General features: G+C 37.2%; 1 protein-coding gene across 1 annotated transcript in view; it reads right to left on the minus strand.

Moving 5' to 3' along the window:
• LOC107718414 (palladin-like) overlaps positions 1–20,215 on the minus strand; it is an 81,315-nt gene that overhangs the window by 8,292 nt on the left and 52,808 nt on the right. The window contains 3 exon segments of the mRNA XM_016525480.1: positions 1,873–1,911; positions 2,700–2,822; positions 4,044–4,671. Of these exon segments, the coding sequence (XP_016380966.1) occupies positions 1,873–1,911; positions 2,700–2,822; positions 4,044–4,671 (790 nt within the window).

Consider the following 20,215-nt stretch of genomic DNA (forward strand, 5'->3'; position numbering starts at 1 on the left):
ACACAAAGGTTTTAGCTTATGACCTTGTCCTCAGCTTACCAACTCATTCAATCACTCATTTTATTCATTCAAGCACACATCCTCTCATCACTGTGTCCTATAATCTATGCAGTCTTGTATCCAACTCTTATTGCTCTTTCATCTGGCCTGTTTCTAGTCTTCTGTTTCCTTTTATTTCACTCTGCAGGCAGAGGGAACATCTGGAGAAAAGTGTGTGCTGATGACACATCACAACAATAATTGCAGGTTTAAGACACAGCTGCAGCAAGGAGAAAACACACCATCATAACTATATATGTAGACAACGAACGCACCCTCTCCATCTTGTTCTCTTGCACGTCCAGCCACATCCTCCCAAAAGCACACACACATGCACATTTCCTATGCAAACACACAGACAACCGCTATTTGCCCAAGGACATGTGTTGAGCGCTAAGCACACTTTAAATTTATGGCACAACATTAACAGCATCTCCACTTCCCACAGTTCAGAGGAAGAGAAGCATGTGCATTTTAGTGTCTCCACTCGAGGGTATGAAATGTGCGAAGCAGACGCATGCGGTCTCTGATCAGTTAGCAATAACACGACACATGATGATGTTAGGCACCCAGCACAGTTTTTTCCCCACATTTTTTATTTTCATATGATGTTGATTGGCCATTTCGGTTGCCAGATATTTTTGTATAACAACAATCGCTAAACTACATAATTGACTGCTGTCCAAGGCAAATTACTGTATTATTTTTTTATGAAATTGGCAATTTCTTACAGCATAATTTCAACTCGCATTCTATTTCATGTCCAATATTTTGGCAAGTATCTGTGTCATAACAAGTGGGGTAATGTGCGGTCAGTCATTATCACAAAATAAACCCCATCACCAGCAATTTGTTACAACAGCTAAAATACAATGAAGCATGTGGATAACATATTTCATTCTATAAAAGTTATCACATAGCCAACATATCCGAAATGTTTGGAGTAGGTAAGATTTTTTATGTTTAAAAAAGCATTTATTTGTACTTGTATTTACAGGCTGGGTTTATTTGATCAAAAATACAGTAATATTATGAAATATTGTTAGAATTTAAAATAATGATCTTCTATTTGAATATATTTTAAAATGTCATTTACTCCTGTGTTAGCCAAGCTGAATTTTCAGCAGACATTAGTCTTCAGTGTCACATGATCCTTCAGAATTTGGTGCTCAAGAAACATTTAATATGATTATTAATGTTGAAAACAGTTTAATATTGCTTAATATTTTTGTGGAACCCGATAACTGACAAGGAACAAGATTCTTTGATGAATTGAAAGTTTAAAAGAACAGCATTTATTTTAAATAAAAATCCTTTGTATCAATGTAAAAGTCTGTACTGTCACTTATTTCATGCGTCCATGATAAAATAAAGTATTTCTTTCTTTCAAAAACGATACTTTCTTTCAAATATTGGACCCCCCAGGAGTTTTGGTTCAATACAAATATTGAATACACTGCTTATTTGATTAGTAAGACTGCAGTGTAAATCTCTGTTTTTGATGATTTTCCCAGAGAGTACAACAGTCATCACTGTCATATTGCTGTCAAGGACTTTACCGCGGTGCTTAATCGGGACGCAAATATTCCATAAACGGAGACATAGAAGAAAACACAGGGGATAGAGTAAACACACAATCACATACAGTAGTGACTGGCCAAAACAGGGGGGTGACCACACACAGAGGGGTGAGAGAATTAAATAACTGAGGGTGATCTCATGAGTGAAGCAAAGAGATATACAGCGGTGAGAGACTGACAGAAGAGCGAAATATAAGGAGAACAGACAGGCTGCTGCTTGATGTTTGTAATAGACAGGATGAGTATGAATAACCTTTTGAGGGACAAACTCTGAGTCAGCTGAGCTGCCTTCCTGTAAAGAGATCAGAAAACAGGCAGGGGGATTGAGGATGATGTCACATCCTGCGCAGATTACACACCTATTGCACAAAAGTGCACAATCACACACTTAACTGGCAATGTGCGTTTGTGTTGGGCTGCTAATCCTGCTTTTATGATCTTACCTGCTCACACACCTTCAAAACGCCTCGCTGACATGACTCTCCTCGCCAAAATGACATCACTTTACAATGTACCCAATGCATATGTGCAAGCACATGCGGGAGCTCGTAGCTATTAGCCGAATTAAGACACATTTACAAGCACGCAGGCAAACCACAATGCTCTAAACTACATCCAACAGCCTAGCCGTACACTGGTAGTCATCGGAAAAAGTGTGTGGACAGATTTGTTATGCATGCTTTTTATTTATAACCCATGTTTAAAAACCAGCCAATTACAAACAACTGCTTTGTTTACTGTGACACAATGGGGACGTTGTGTAGGTGGGTTTGTGTGTGTGTGTGTGTGTGTACCTACTTAACCATATTTTGGGGACAAATTTGTACCCAAAAGTGAGCAAAACCTGACAAAATCGCCAAAAACCTCCATTTGGGGACGTCCTCATTTGTAAAACTGATATAAAAATAAAGTAAACAAAGTTCTTTTGAAATAGTAAAAATGCAGAAAGTTTTCTGTTAGGGGTGGGTTTAGGTTAAAGTGTATAACAATCTGTATATTAAAAAAATAGTAGTCTATGTAATCTCCCCATTTAGATAGCTCAGTTAACGTGTGTGTGTGTGTGTGTGTGTGTGTTTATACCTGTGTAACTGGCTCCTCCTCCACCTGTTGTGTGTTAAACACTGTGGCAGCATTGTCAGCACCCAGCAGTCTGCGAGCCATCTTCTCCTCATAGGTTAACCTCTGAAAGCAAGCAGGATTAATCTGTCAGAGCCTGGGTTAGTGTGTGAGAGAAAACACACTCGTACACGCAAAAGCATGAGGATTATTTGGTGGCCTGTACTACTGAATTCAAGGCTATTAGTCATGCTGAACATGTGGTGGGTTTTTGCTATGCATTGTGGGTTGATTTTAGAGATCCTATAGTGATTAACCATTTTAGTTGGAGGAGTTGGTGGTGGAAGGTAATTTTCTCCATTTATTAGCTGTATTTCGTAAGAATGAAAAGTTACAATGAACATATATATTGAAAACTGAAAAAAAAGAAAGAAATTTCAGTTATACTCAACTGAACAGTTCACCCAATTTACCCTTGCGCATATTTGAACTTAGTGTCATATTTAACATTACATTTAACATCAAATGCCACTGGTTCTTGTGCGTCTATTCCCTCATCAATTCAAAATATTAATACGTACTGTAACAGTACATATATAGAGTTCTAAAATAACATTGGCTCCCATTTACTTCTATTATATGGAACGGAACAGTGCTCTTTTTCTTTTGATTTTACTCCACAGAAATCATTAGCATTTTAGAACAGCTTGAGGGGAAGTTGACTTTTTTTTCTTCTTTTTTTTGGGGGGGGGGTAAAAAAATTATCCTTTGATGTTCAATAGAATAAAAAAAGGTCATACAGGCTTCAAACTACATGAGAGTGATCAGATTTTTTATCCCTATAAAAAAAAAACACTCATTCTCAACTAAACTTATGTGCTTTACATTTCTGTAGGCTTGAGAATGAGAGAGGAAATCTCTATAATACACAGTCCTTACCCTCAAGGTTCCTCAGCTCCCATTGATCTCAGTGTCTCCATAAACATGCCATGTAAGAATGCATACAGTACATGTTTTCCATGCAGCTGGAAAGCAAGAGCTGCACTCCAAATTACTTATTAGCCCAAGAGTTCACTCTATATGCCCTTGATAGTGCTTTATTGGAGCTCATGATAAAGTGCTTTGTCTTTACTATAGAGAATCAGCTTAAGTTGTGACACAAGGAACCTGATATTTCAGTATGGAGATAAAGGTTAGGATCATTGTTTTTTAGTAGTAAGTTTGTTTCCATTTGTTGTTTGCTTTTGGCATCTGATATAGCGTTTGGACCAAGAAACTGTGATGCATGACATCAGACTTTAAAAACCAGGTGAATGCACACCTTCGAAAAGCATTTGGGATGTTTCTCAAACAGATGATTGTGGGTACTCACACTGTGCCATTACCCTTGGGCAGCCCCAACGCATTCACTGGTGGCAGAGGTGGTGTGGCTGGGAGCACAGACACCAGAAACCCAGCTGGTGAGTGGGGAGTGGATGTGAACGGCGAGGAGGCGTCTGAGCGGGTGGGGCTCGACATGACAGGTGGAGGAGGCGGTGGAGGTGGAGGAGGGAAGTCTTGTGGCAAGCCAGCAGGAGAGGATAGAGTGCTGGAGCTGAGAAAGGGCGGAGGGGGCGGCGGGAAAGGCGGCGAGCTGGGAGACTCCACGCTGCTTCCTTTGGACAGTAGCGGCTGCTGCTGGAAGGGCGGAAGTGTGACGCGGCTGAAGGGTTTGTGGGACATTGTAGGGGACAGCGGACTGGAGCTCGAGGAGGTCGAGGACTGCGTGCTGTATCCAATCGATCCCCCGCTTGTTGTGGGACTCTGCGCAGCAATGAACTGCTTAGGCCGGGCATAGTTGAAGGTGCTTGTCTGCATGGTGCTACTCTCCAGCTCCTGGAAGGAGGGAGGAGGAGGGAGAGGTGGAGATGGAGGCGGGACTTCCTGAGGAGGAGGAAGCTGTTGTTGCTGCTCGAGAAGGATCTGATCCTGAAGTTGCTTCAGTTGTGCTGCGTTTCTGCAAGGAAAAAATTAAACAAATGGACTGTTTAGCATCACTAACTACACACATTTTACTAAAATAGTCAGATAATGCGACAACCTGACAAACATTCACTGAACTAATGTCAACATCTTAAGATAATGTTTGTACAGCATGTTTGCTGGGACTAAACATGGCTATATATAACTGTGTACACAATTATTAAACTGATAGTTCCAATCCTGATTACTCAATACAGCATTCCTGCCAAAACCCATGACAGAAAAAAGATGTTCACCATATGATTAATCTGAATCTGCCTTAAAAAAAATTGGGTTTAATGGAAATTTGTGTCCTCTATATTTTTTATTTTAGTTTTTATATATATATATATATATATATATAGCTGGTTTCTAGTTGGGTGGCTGACCCATAATGACCATGTTCCAAAAACCAGCTTCACCATCTTAAGATGGTTTGATAGCAGGTTTGTTGCTAGTCCAACGTGGCCTACCAGCTTGCATGAGCTAAATGACCAAAAAAAACTTTTATGCTAAAGTATATTATATTTAAATAAAATTATTGTCAAATAAATTGGATAAAATGCAGGAATAAATTATCAATTTAATTCAAAACAAACAGATTTGTCCATTAAAAAATTTAATCTAATTTAATCCATGTTTTAAAATGTAGTTAAATATACAAAAAAAGAAAAAGAAATAAATTAAAAAACAAGTGCAATTGGACATAACTGTTTAATTAATGTTTTACCGTGTAATTAAATATAACAAAAACACAACAATAAAAGGAAAAAAAGAAAAGAAAAGAAAACAACAAAATTAAACTTGGTACTCTAAAGACTATTCTGATGTAGCGCTTTATATATTTCCATCTTTATTGATTTATTAGAGACGGAAAGCCACACACAGAGTTCAGCGAGTGATGTCATATAAGGCCCTCTCAGGGTCAGTGTATCATCCTCACAGAACAGATGGCCCCTCACACAGGAGGAAATGAACTCTAGAGCCTACAGGGGTGTAGTGTTTGTTACTATAAAGGACATCTATGAACGCATATACAAGTGTGTCTGTACAGCTGCATATGGGCAGAAGATTTCATGCCTTGTTGTTTGTGTGGTTATGCATGTCTGTGTGTATTTGTGCTGAGCTTCTGGGAAGGAAACTAAAGCCCACTGAAGAGCGAGTGATATGCTATCTTGGGTAAAGTTTAAACTACACTGTCAACAGCATGTAAACAGTATGGAAAAGGATGAGATGAAGATCTCAGCGATGTGTCGTGTGAATATGGGTGTGGGCTGATGGCTGAGCGTTATCTGTCAAATGTTTGGCCTCATGGTTCACCCACATACACAACAACACTGGAGTGACATCCACATTGTCCTTTTCTCTGCTAAACAGGAGATATTCGCTGCCTACAGTCATAGTTTTCCATCATCTGAATTCTTGTGTCCCTCAAAGACACGTTTTGTTTGAAACGCAATTTGTCTCCCTTCTTCTGCAGACTCAGCCCCACTCTCCCGCTGCCTTTTTTTTTGGCAACATCTAGACACTTTCTGTGAGCCTAAACAAACGGATAACCTTAAACGAACCGATAACCAAGTCCAGATGCTTTTCATTGAAATTTTATCACATGGTCTCCTATAGGCCCATTCAGAGCGGCAGGCATTCAACATTTTTCTGCTGGTCGCTCTGTAAAGAAACCCAAAACTTGAATTAAATGCGTAATTTCGATGTGTGTGCTTCACAAGGGGATCGGAGTGGTAGGCCAGCCACACTCCAAACCCCATTTAATCAAATTATTTCCAGATGTTGACTAATGAGTCACTGTATTTTCCCTCCTTCTCTCCATTTTTTGCAATGGAGGTGGAAGCCCTCCCTCCAGCCAACTGATAAATCCTTAAAGTTTGGGTCAAGAAAAAGAGAAAGGGAGTATTCAGTTTGTGTTGGTAATACTTCGCCAAGCCTTAACCTAAAACCTAGAGTGCAAGTTTATCAAATAAAAGGATTCATTGAAGAAAAGAATAGATTAAATGATGTAACTTTGTTTTGGCGGCACAAATGGTGATTTGGACCACATTAAAGGCATAAATGACCACCTAAAGCCTTGCCTTTTCCCTTTTTCTCTTTTTTCCTTGTCCATATGTTCAAGAATCCATCAAAACAGCACTTTTACAGGAATACTTTGGCAGCTGGTGAAAGGCTCTTGGACTCAACGGCCTGTGCTGCTTTGCTTTCATTCCTTTTTTGGCTCCGTTATGAGTTCCTTAGCACCAGCTGCTAGACTCTCACTTCTCTACCTTCTGTCTTTGGGTCTTGCTTTCTCTCCCTCGCTTTCTTGCAATTGCTTCACTTTTTTTTAAATTTCATAATCATGTCTCCCTCTTCTTTCCCTCACATTTTAACATTAGAAAGTACAAGAATTGCAAATCTAATCTGTCTTTTTCTCCATCCTTTTGCTTTTCTCCTCTCTTCCTCCCCCCGAGTGAAAGCGGCTGGTTTTCAAAATTAGCCATTTTCTAAAAATAGTTCTTGCAGGTTTCTCCACTTATTTTTTCCTTTTGCATTTCTGGAATTCCTGACCAGTAAACCTGGGTTGATGAAGGAAGGTCAGCCGGTGCTGACATAATCAGATTGCCTTAAAAGGCACAGTCAATAAAAGGATACAAAGTCAACAGATTCTGTGTGCAGTGCATTTCTTAAATATTTACTGAAGGGATGAGTACAAATAAGCAGCAAACAAAGGGTTCAGCTTTTTCCCAGTAGCATGGCACTTGAGCAAGTAGTGGTGAAAAACAACAGTGCAATCTTCATTTCCGTCAATCAATCAACCATGTTTTCCTAAACTGTAGTGTTGTAATGTCCAAAGCGTTCTACAGAAATGTTTTGTTTGTTTCATGCAAATGAACGGATCCAAAAACTATTTGGTGATTTTGTGGCATTTTAGATCTTTTTATATTGAATTATTTAGTTAATTAAATTATTTAGCTGCATGTTGTTGTCAACCAAGTTATATAAATTAGGATGCATTCAAAGTTTTTTTTTTTTGTAGTAGTAGTAGTAGTAGGCTTAAAGTTACCTGTTCAAGTATAATGGTAACACTCAAATTATCCACTCAATTAAAAACCATCAATGTATAAGTGCAAGATCTGATGAAATTATATCATCTGATAATTGTGCATTTAAAAATAAACGCACTGCTCCCCTCAGGAAGCTTCAAAGTAGTTTTGGAATATTTTTTTAGTATATTACAGTGTAGCTGACTACTTTTTCAAAAGGTTGGTTTGACTTGGAAAGCTACAGTACAGTTTCAAAGTAGGTTCTCCAACAATATAAAAAATTATGGCAGGTCTACACAAGACATTTAGCCTAGCCTTTTTTTTTTTTTTTTTTAGGAATGGAAGGGAAGAAATGGGATCAATTGTGACTCAAACTCACATCGCCCACAGGACCACGGTTCCAACCAAATTCCCAGTTGTGTTTTTCGAGTCTCCAGCTCTTCCTCAGCCGAGTCTGCTGTATTCGGGGTCAGTTAGGTCATAGTTTGAGTGATTTAGAGATGCTAATGGGAGAGAGGTGCATATGGTTCTGCATCCATATGCTGATAGCATGCAGCACTGCTTAAATAATCGCAGCCTTCTGTCAAAGGTTACATGAAGTAACCCATTCAATCTTGCAGTAACCCATTCAATCTGCCAAATTACAAGGTTTGTTACTAGTGGAGATGAAGCAGACCCCTCAGCAGACACAAAAATCACTCTCATATTCCTGCACTTCCACACATTCCTGTCTAATTTAGCTACATGTCTATAAAATGCACTTACACAAATCCAGCTCCTACTGTTTTATGGAAACCAGAGAAGCGCCTGACCTTGCATAAAACACACACACAACCATCAAAGTCATCTGCTTTGAATCAGAGAAAACTGTTCAGACATCACTGCTCAGCTGATTACAGAAATTATCTAAACAGAGCTTATTAAAAAATAATTTAATAAACCATAATTAAATTACATTGAATTAACTTAAATAAATATAAAAAGGGCTTTCTAAAATTACAGATACTAATAACAGCATACATTACAGACTTGCAATCACTACTGTTAGTTGTTTGTAGTAGAGTGACGTTACGAGCTCATCTTTTACTAAATGATGTGTTTATTATTAAAGTCTATATTGCCTATCCTAATATAATGCCTTTGTTCTTTTCGTCAGAATCCACTTCATAAGTCACAAAAAAAAACATAAGTAAAACAGTGCACAAACTTTTCTGTTCTTATCTTCCTCTGAAGCCTTTTGTATTGTATCTGAATCATATGCAGACTTGACAGGAAGCTGTTGAGTTAGTCTTTCTATCGGTCCTCCACACCATAACGTAAAACCCAGAGCTGATGATGTTCACACTGCATTAAACACTACAATTTGTTGTACCATTAAAACAAGATCGTGACATGAGGTCAGGCACGCGCCCATTAACTTCGAAGTGGTGACATTTGTCAGTGGCATTTGTGCCTCTATAAAACAGTGAAAAATACCTCAAAGTTGTTTACAAACGTGCCCTTTACAAAATAACTGTAAAATGCGGGTCAGTGCAGATTATGGTTTAATTAGACCACCAATCAGCTTCTATCCAGACATTTTAAGCAGTCAGGTTAAGCATCTTTGTTTTGGCTGTGCGCATGAGTGGAGTTTCTGTTTTTAACGGCTGCTATCACAGGAAGAAGCTTCTAGATGACAGGAAGCTGTTGAGTTTAAATATTTGACAATTAGAGGACTCCCTGTTTACGGAGCATGTCCTGCTTTGTGTGCGTACATGTGTCTGTGCGCGAGACATGCAAACAAACTATGAAATTGTAATGAGCAAAACAAGTTTATGAACTACATTCTGTATTATTATTGCATAAAAATTGTATTAGACTATAAAAGTGGACGGTCCTGTCAAATAAAAGATTTATCCAAAAACAGCTGACGAAACTGAAAGCATAACGAAACAGCGCTTAGAGAGTTACTCGCTGTCTCAGCACGAGCGCGAATGTGCGCGCAGCAAAAATGACGCGCATATTGAGGAAACGATGGATGGTTTTCAAGCGAAAGTCAAGTAAAAGACCGCTTCTTAAACCAGAGAAGGTGAACATGCTGGTATTCTTGTGTGTGTGTGGGGGGGAGAACATGCAAGCACTTAGTTTTACTTTTCTTTTTGTTTTCATTTTTGAAAAACTTATCTTTGCTGTTTACCTCACACTACGCTATGGAAGCTCGCTTTTATTTATTTGATTCCTCAGTGTTTGCTAAACGTTCTGTAATTTATTAGTTGGTATATAATACAGCATGTGGTGTGTGCCATGCCTCTTATACGTTTTTGTTAATAAACGTTTTGTAAGCTAGTTTGTCATTGTATCTTACTGATTTATTGTTGTTGTGCTTTTTAATTAAGAAGAACAATGAATCCATCTTTTGTTTTAGTCTTAAAAAATGAAAGGTGTGTAGATGACGTATGTAAGCAAAACAGTGACAACAAGATCGCGAATTCGAAAGCATCCGAAGCCCGCAACTTAACCCAGCAAAAGAGAAACTCCCATTCACAAAATTCTAATCACAAATAATACTACTGATGATAAAGAACGGGTTGAATGTTAACCACTTTCGTTTCGTTTCCATATAACTATAAACTATGATAAAAGTTCATCAGCATGCATTGAATAATCCCATGTTGTAGCGCAAAAAAAAAAAAAATATATATATATATATATTGCGACCAAATCATGTGCTCGTGCGACCAGCTGAGAAAGTTAGTTGCAAAAGAGCAACCAGTGGGAAGAATGAGTCTGGAGCCCTGCCCTGGATCATTAGTTCTGGTTAACCAACTGATTTAATGATGAAATATGATCCAGGTGATATGATGATTCAGGTGATTGCTTCCATGTCAGTGTCTGGAGAAATGATTCATAGACTGTCTGACTACATGGTAATCTGGCAAACTGGCAGTCATTGAGACAGCTACAGGACGGATGGATGAACGTCTAAGACACACAGACTGAAACAACCCATTGTCATATTTTTGAATAAGAAATTCTGTGTAATCTGCAACAAAAACAACAACAATCTGTATTTCAGCAAAAGTATAAATAGAAAAGTTGCACTACTTTTCATAAGTTTGGGGTCAGTAAGTTTTTTTTGTTTTTTTTTTAAGAAATACTTTTATTCAGCAAGGATGCATTAAATTGATCAAAAGCGACACTAAAGAAATTTACAATCTTACAAAAGTTGCGTTTCAAATGAATGCTGTTCTTTTTAACTTTCTATTAATCAAAATAGTCCTGAATTGATCATGGTTTTAACAAAAATATTAAGCATCACAACATTGATAATAATAAGAAATGTTTCTTGAGCACCAAATCAGCATATTAGAATGACTTCTGAAGAATCATGTGACACTGAAGACTGGAGTAATGACTGAAAATTCAGATTTGATCACAGGAATAAATTACACTTTATATATATATTGCCTATTTATTTGTCAGTCTATCCAAATGAGACTCACCATTTCAAACTTTCACTCTTTAAATGCACTTTTATGCACATTAACATCTGAATTATAACCACACCCAAACCCTGATGACTCAGTGACTTCAGCTTTCTTTTATAGTTCCACTTCACCATGATCCAAATACACCCTATATATACAGTCATGCCAACCATTCAAACAGCAACAGATCTTGTCCTTTTAAACTGCAATTTACAGTCCAGCCCTACAATACTCCAGAGTTTTGAGTTCTTATATTGCAACAAGACTCATGTGTCAGCAAAAAAAAAAGTATCTCAGCCAGTTGTGGTATTGGACTAGTATCTCTTTCCCTGCAGATGCTCATATACACACACACAAACACACACACCCTTCGAAACACAGTCTATTCATCAAACAGCATACAGAGATTACAGACTGAGAGCAGGAGATTGCATCTGATCCTTCCATTATATCTGAACGTAATAGCAGTGCTGTCACTCACAAAACCGAACCGGACACACATTCTCTCGCCACTAATGTGCATAAAATCATCTGAATTCTTGGCATGTTACAATGAACAAAACTTACAGAAATCTCCTACAGTAATTTTGGCCCTTAGCTTTTCTAGAGGTCAACAGAGTACATAAAGTGGACCGCATATGCAACACACAAAACGTCTGTAAATGCAAGTTTTCTAGCCCTTTCTCAGATTACATTGGTATTGGTTGAGCGTGTTCCTGCTTTAGGAGCAGTTTGACCAAATATGTTCTCACAATGCGGCTCCCACCCAAGCCAAGCAACTCTACACGCTCTACACTCCCTACCAGACCTAGAGGAAATGTCCAACTTTCCATAAAGACATCAGGCCAAAATAAAAAAGGCTCTTTTTCTTTTCCAGCTCCCACACTATCACTTTCATGCTTTCCCTTTCCTTCTCTATTTTTCTATTCTCTAATTTCACCTTTTTGCATTCTCCAAGTCTCAGACTTTGTCTCTCTCCTTTGGTCTGTCACCTCTCTATCCTTTCTACTCTGTCTCCATCCCTCCTATCCACCCACAGTCTGCTCTTTGACCTGAAAAGTACAAAACTGGAAAGCGCTTTCTCAAATTGGCAAGCTCTAATCTGATTGGCTGACATTATGCACATTTTCTTCTCAGTGCGTCTGAAAACAAAGTCATGTTTACAAGGTATTGAGTTGATACAATGAATACTTTTGAGGAAATAATCACTGGATTGGCCAAAGATTGCAAGGTTATTGCTTTAACGACTAAAACCATTTCATTTTAAATGCTACAAGGAAATGTATGCATCACAGTGATTACTTTTAACATTGTTATTCAATTATTAGTATTTTTAAAGCTTAACTTCAAGTGTTTTTAGATGACAGCAGAGTAATATACAGTATTCACTACCGTTTAAAGGGATAGTTCACCCAAAAATGAAAATTCTGTCATTAATTACTCACCCTCATGTCGTACCACACGGAACCCGTCTAGGGGAGGGTCAGAGAGCTCTCAGATTCCATCAAAAATATCTTAATTTGTGTTCCGAAGATGAACGGAGGTCTTACAGGTTTGGAACAACATGAGGGTGAGTAATTAATGACAGAATTTTCATTTTTGGGTGAACTAACCCTTTAAAGGTTTGGGGTCAGTAAGGTGTTTTTACCAAGGCTGCATTTATCTGATCAAAAATACAGTAAAAACTGTAAAATTGTGAAATATTATTACAATTTGAAATGGCTGTTGTCTATTTGGATATATTTTAAAATGTAATTTATTTCTGTGATGGCAAAGCTGAAATTTCAGAAGCCATTACTCTAGTCATTAGTGTCACTTATTCTTTTTTCTTAATATTTTTGTACAAACTTAATATTTTTATTAAAATGTGATACTTTTTTTCAGGATTCTTTGATGAATAGAAAAATCTAAAGAACAGCATTTATTAAAAAATATATTTTTTGTAACATTATATATGTCTTTAATGTTACTTCTGATAAATTAAATGCATCCTTGCTCAAAAGTATTAAAGTATTCAAAAATATATATCTTAACCATTCTAAACTTTTGATCCATCACACATATATACACGTTATTTTATTATAACCACATGTATACAAAAAAAAATGTGAAAGAGAAACCTCAACCAACAACCAATACAGAAGCAATATATTGTGCATTCTGAGACTTTTAACAGGCAGAAATTAGTTTTTGCCCATTTAGTCAGAGGTGTGTTTGAAAGACTACTTTGAAAAGCATGAATGAAACCTTCAGTCATGACAGTTACAGGAAAAGTTAAAGCACTTCATTTTCAGACCCATTCACTGTTGTTTTGTTCTCTTCCACTCTATTTATCTTTAGTCGAAAAAACTTGACCTGCACAGTCCATTATTCTCTTTTGCTTTCACCATCTCTCTCAGACCCTCCCCCATCTGTTTCTCTCTAATTGCATGCACAGCACATAAAACAGAACCAGACTGTTTTCTTTTCACATAGTATGTCTCATTGCATCCCTCTTGCTCACTCTCTCTTTCTCACAAAGTGTGTATATGTCTGGAATCTGGATTGTAGGAATGTGAGCTGAAGACATTCCTCTCCGGATTGGCCGAAAAGACATCACCATCAAATGGGATTACCATTAGGGAGAAAGTGAGAGAGAGAAACGGGAGGGGTACAAGCAGAAGAGAAATAAGCCCTAAACAAGGCAAACGGAGCGATGAAGAGAGGTCGAGTCCAAACCAGTCTCTGCTGGCAATAAAACGGTTAGTACAATGGCCTTTATGAACCTAAACTCCACTAAGCAAACCATCAATTAATGGTGTTACTGCTGCCTTGAGTGAAGTGCCAAACCATACACACATTAGTGCTAAACATTCAATAGTTTAAACTTTGGAACACAAGTGCAAAAGACAAAGCCACTAACATAACATCTTTTCCAGATATTTTGGAGGCTTTGAGTTTGAATAACCTACTTTTCTTGCCAAAATCCTGTGCAAAACTGTGCTAACTAACAGTATTTTTACTGAGCAGAGGATTTCTGATTTGTTTTCGGTTCCTCTTTTAATTTACTCTATTCTTGTAACTCTAATTCTTTCTTTTTGTCTTCAAGTATATCACTTTACTATCAGATATCATCTATTTTCTTTTATTCTCATATGCTGTATACACATCACATCAGCAGATTATTGTTCTCTCCCTCTCTTTATTCTCTTCTGTTGTTGTCAACTTTTTTCCCAATTAAATTCGGTTGCATGTAAATCATTCTGCCCTAAATATTAAAAAAGACACACAAAAAATCAGCACAATAAAAAGGTAAAGCACAAAACACTAAATACACAATTTAAAAAAAAATCCATAACTAACGATTAGGTGTTAAATGGTTAGCCTACATTTCAAAAAAAAAAATCAGCACAATAAAAAGGTAAAGCACAAAACACTAAATACACAATTTAAAAAAAAATCCATAACTAACGATTAAGTGTTAAATGGTTAGCCTACATTTCAACATGTCCTCTCACATATATCAGATCTGCATCAATGAACATAAATAAGTTACTTATTTATAAAATGACCTACATTCATCCATGAAAGTTACTCTAAATATAGAAGAAATTGTTTGTACCTTGTTTTTCACCTTGTTAAAGTTATTCCCGTCGCAAGTAGGTAATTCCTTACAGGTGTGTGTGTGTGTGTGTGTGTGTGTGTGTGTATGAGGACTGCGGCGCTCTCTCAGCTGCTCTCGTCTTTATATTGAACGCGCAGACACGCGCCGAGTGACGCGGCGTACCGCCGTAGCTCTCTGCTCTGACTACTGACTGCAGTCTGTGAGCTAGACTGACACAATAAAAGTCCGACAACTCAAGAACTTCCACAATAAAAGCACCCATGCTCAACTTTATTTAAGCTCAGCCATAAAATGTAAAAAAAAAAAAAGTAATAATGTGTATAATATTCTTTTTTTTAAATATATATTATTTGAGCTAGGACATGTTTTACAGTTCTTTAACGTTAGACAACACAACTAAATGATGGGGAGTTTCAGTGTTGAGATATGTTAATCAAAAATGCAAACAAATAATTCATATTTTGGAAAATACCAACAAATAAAATCGAAAACAAATGTAAACTAAAATAAAATTTTGTGGATGTAATATAAAATGGAGAATCTGTTATTTTGTCATTTAAGGGTGTATTCACACTAGGCACGGTTGTCTTGTAATTACTGTTCATCAATAAGGTGAGAACCATATCCGTTATAAATCTAAATATACTCAAATTAATTGACAAGTGTACTGTCCAAGCAGGGGCGTAGCTACGTGGTGGCAGTGCCACCCCTGATTGAAGCTTGGCCACCCCTGTTGCGCAAACATTTTGACCACATTATTAATAGCTGACTTTTCTCCGTTCAAATAACTGACACTGGCACAAATGCCACGTACACACTCCAACTGAACTAAATTGTCACTTCACCTCTTACTAATGGAACAAATAATCCCAAAAATGCATAGCCTACAAGTGGTCATGGGCATGGCAACACTGAAAGTGCGCGCTTGGCGAAGCAGTTTTACAAGCATTAAAGGGGTGGTTCATTGCGATTTCACTTTTTTAACATTAGTTAGTGTGTAATGTTGCTGTTTGATATCTGCAAAGTTACGAAGCTGAAAGTTCAATGCAAACGGAGATATCGTCTTTTAAAATTCTGGCAGTTTAATGCCTACAAAAACGGCTGGTAGGGACTACAATAGCTAAACACAGCAGACGTGAGCTCAATGGTCAAACACGTTCATCAAGCGCATGTCTACATAGAAAAACAATGGAAAAGTAGCGCAATGTAATGGGAAAAAAACCCTTAAAGGGGTCATATGATGCTATTTTAAAGATCATTATTTTGTGTATTTGGGGTAACAGAATATGTTGACATGCTTTAATGTTCAAAAAACACATTATTTTTCAAATACTGTACATTATTGTAGGTCCTCTATGCCCCGCCCACAAAGCCCCCTAGCACAAATAAATGCGCAGCCATCTGCATTCGTACTCTGTAGTAGGCTACAGAAAATATAAATGAACAAGCTGTTGTGCTTAATAACTTTTGAGACTGTTACACATGAAAACACGCAACACACGGTAGACACGCGTTTGTGCAGCAGAGCGGCTCTCTCTCGCACTGTATGATGTGACAGACAACTGGTCCAGTCCGGTTCCGTTCACACAGTGCGGGTTTTCCGAGAATGCAGTTGTGAGTCCTGAAAATTTAGGGGTGTGAGTTCAGTTACACAATACGCTCGTCACGCCCGTAAATAACCGTACTGTGAGTGAACGTAACCGTATTAAGGACTCAAATTCAGGACTGACAACCATATTCTTGCTGCTGTGTGAACGTGGCCAGACATTTATATGTACAAAACCAGCTATAAAAACTGAACAGAAACTATTCGTGTCACAATTATGTAGCACATTATAATAAAATAAATCCAGATCATTTAATATAAAACATCCAGAAAGAGTGAAATTTAAGCCACTTACATCACTCCTAATCCATGTGCTGGCCTTGGGTTATTCCTCTGCTGTTTAAACCTTCAAATCAAAACCCTAGATAACATCTGGCTCTTGGAAATGATATGAGTTTGTTTTAAAAACATCCTCTAAAGCATGTAAACTGAACACGCACTGGGAAGACTAAAATTAAATATTACATAATTTCACATGTTATTTTTGTTATACACTTCAAATTAAACAAAGTTAGAGTAAAGAACAAAAACACTGTCTAAACCTTGTAATTATTGTTGTTGTTGTTTTAATCTTAGATCATACAAGGCTTACTTTTTCCCATCATTCAGTCTCTTTGTTTAAATTTCAAAAGATTGTTTTACTCTGAGATTGTTTATTCATATAAATCTGTATATCTTGCACTGTAGACACAGATTACTGACAATTGGATAATTCCTACGTCTGCAATAGATAAAATGTTCTGGAGCATTTTCCAGCCTCTTTATCCCCGCAGTTCATTTTCTGTTCTTGACAATTGTGTTCTGCTGTGTTATTTGTGTATGTGTGGATGCATTCTGACTTATTTTAGACTAATGGGAGTATGGGTGCAGTTATCATTTCTCTCTGGGTGTGTAATGTCTATTTTAAGTAGTGTTCTGTGTTCTTCTATGTTCCTCTCCTGGCCCGCATATGTGCTTGTGTCGGGGTGCAGATGAGTCGCCCCCATGAGTCGCTCCTACGGCTGGCAGAGAGGAACAGAGAAGGAGTCTGTTTAGTGCTCATGCTAATCCTCAGGAGTGACTCATAACAGCCAGTAAAAACCAAGCCGATATCTGCTGGTGTCAATCACTACAATATCCACCAAGCAATTAAAATATATATATATATATATATATTTTTTTTTAAGTTAATAATATATATCTATCTTTCTTTTTACACTAAAAGCCCAATACTGTACAGTACATATTCAGATCTGACTCATTTCAAAACACACGGATAAATGTACACACTTTTTTATATATGAACATACAGTATAGGACTGAAAATTATTTAAAAGTATAGAAAGTGATAGTTCACCCAAAAACAAAAAAACAAAACAAAAAAAACATTCTGTCACCCTAGCGCCATTTTGAAGAGTATCCGCTGGACGTAAACAGTATATGTTGTTCTGTGTCAGTCACACCACACGGATACGTTTTCTACGTTGTTTGTGCTTTGATTTGTACGAAAACAACGTATCTGTGTGGTGCGGCTGACACAGAACAACATACGCTGTTTGCGTTCAGTGGATACTCTCCAAAATGGCGCTAGGGTGACACAGAGGAGACGAATTGTTGAAAAAAGTCGTTATTTTTTTTTCTTTTGCGCATAAAAAGTATTCTCGTAGCTTCGTAATATTACCGTTGAACCCCTGATGTCACATGGATTATTTTACAGATCTCCTTGCTACGTTTCTGGACGTTGATCGTGGTAGTACCCTTGCTGTCTATGGGAGGGACAGAGAGCTCTCAGATTCCATCAAAAATATCTTCATTTGTGTTCCAAAGATGAACGGAGGTCTTACGGGTTTGGAACGACATGAGGGTGAGTAATTAATGACAGAATTTAAATTTTTTGGTGAACTATCCCTTTAAGCTCTTGACCAGACCATCGGTTAAGACTCTAATTTTCCATCCTGTCAACACACAAGTGCACCACTCTCTCATTACAATATCACCTTATTCTCGAACAGTCATAGTTAATCCAAAAATGAAAATAGAAAAAATGATTTGTCCATACACTGAAACTCAATGAGGTCTAATGTTGTTTTGGACCACAGTGACTTTCAAAAAAATAAAACATCTTTTGTGTTCTGCTAAAAGTCAGTCATACAGTTTTGGAATGACATGAGGGTGAGTACATGGATTTTCTTTTTTTGGGTGAACTATTCCTAACTTAAACTATTCTGTTTTACATCAAACATCTATAAATATAGTCTTTTTATCTATGAATGTGAACTCCCACTCTGTATTTCCAAACCAGCATCTGAACAACTTCATAATTTCTAAATGACTAGTTTTTCTACTCTTAAACCACTTTTGCTTCTCTCTTTCTCCAGTCTTCCAGTAAAATATATATTTTTTTTATTGAGATGGCCTGTTCTGGACTCTCTCTTCCATATTTGGAAAGCTGCTCTATTCCCAGTGGGTCACTTTAACACCACTAGCCAATACAGCACCGAGCCTCCGATCCCCCAGCCAATCCCGCATCCCCCCGTCTCCTTATAAGGACTGCACATAGTCAATAGTGTTTGTCTTTGCTCTGGACTTCTTGGCCACTCTATGCTGCTCAATCATTCTAAAGTAAACTGGCTGAATTGGTCAAAAACAAAGCTAATGTTTTTACTCTACAAGTTAACTATGATAAATGTGTTAGCCTTTTTCATGCTGGGGTTATTAAAATGTGCATTTTATATTATAACCACATATAAGCATCAGCAATACCTACTTTCAGACCAGAAATTAACACTTGTTTTGAAAGAATGTATTAAAATGATCTAAAGTGACACTAAAGAAGTTTATACTGTTACAAAAGATTTATATTTCAAATAAATGTTGTTCTTTTGAACTTTTTATTCATCAAAGTATACTGAAAAAGAAAAAAAAATCAGTAACACGGTTTCCATAAAAATATTAAGCAGTACAACTGTTTTCAACATTGATAACAATAAGAAATGTTTCTTGCAGCAAATCAGCATATTAGAATGATTTCTGAAGGATCATGTGACCCGGAAGACTGGAGTAATGATGCTGAAAATTCAGCTTTGCTGAATCATCACAAGAATAAATTATACTTTAAACATATTTAATAAAATTAATTAATAAATTAATAATATTTCAAAATATTACAGTTTTTACTGTATTTTTGATCAAATAAATGCAGCCTTGATAAGCATAAGAGACTTCTTTCTAAAACATTAAAAAATCTTACAACCTCAAACTTTTGACGGTATTGTACCTACTTTCAGGCTACTTGCTAATTACCTACCTTGCCAATTAGCAATTATCTACAGTATTTTTATGAGCCTCAATTGTATCATATATAAATAAACACAAAATAAAAGTCACAGTCCACAGTGGAAACTCTGGGTTAATTTATAAAAATGAGGCTCACAAGTCCAAGAAAAACCTATTTGTGCATTTTATCTGCAGAGGTGCAAGAATGACAGGAAAACGTTTGGGGAGCTGTGTTGCTCAACAAAATCGTCCGCAATAAACCATTTTTTGTAGCGTTTAAATGGAATTGTCTTGTATAAAGCATCACTATATGCTTGTTTTCTTTTGGATGTACTTCTAAACCACACGCAACGCCTGTGCAAGAAAATGATTGTTAATTATTTTTTGTAGCGTTTAAATGGAATTGTCTTGTATAAAGCATCACTATATGCTTGTTTTCTTTTGGATGTGCTTCTAAACCACACGCAACGCCTGTGCAAGAAAATGATTGTTAATACACCATTTGGGTTTTTACAAGCAACACCTCATAAACAAACCAGCTTTGAGAAACAGGCTGAGTCACATGCCAGAAA

Source organism: Sinocyclocheilus rhinocerous, unplaced genomic scaffold (assembly GCF_001515625.1).
Source record: "Sinocyclocheilus rhinocerous isolate Xijiao unplaced genomic scaffold, SAMN03320098_v1.1 scaffold453, whole genome shotgun sequence".
NCBI lineage: Eukaryota > Metazoa > Chordata > Actinopteri > Cypriniformes > Cyprinidae > Sinocyclocheilus > Sinocyclocheilus rhinocerous.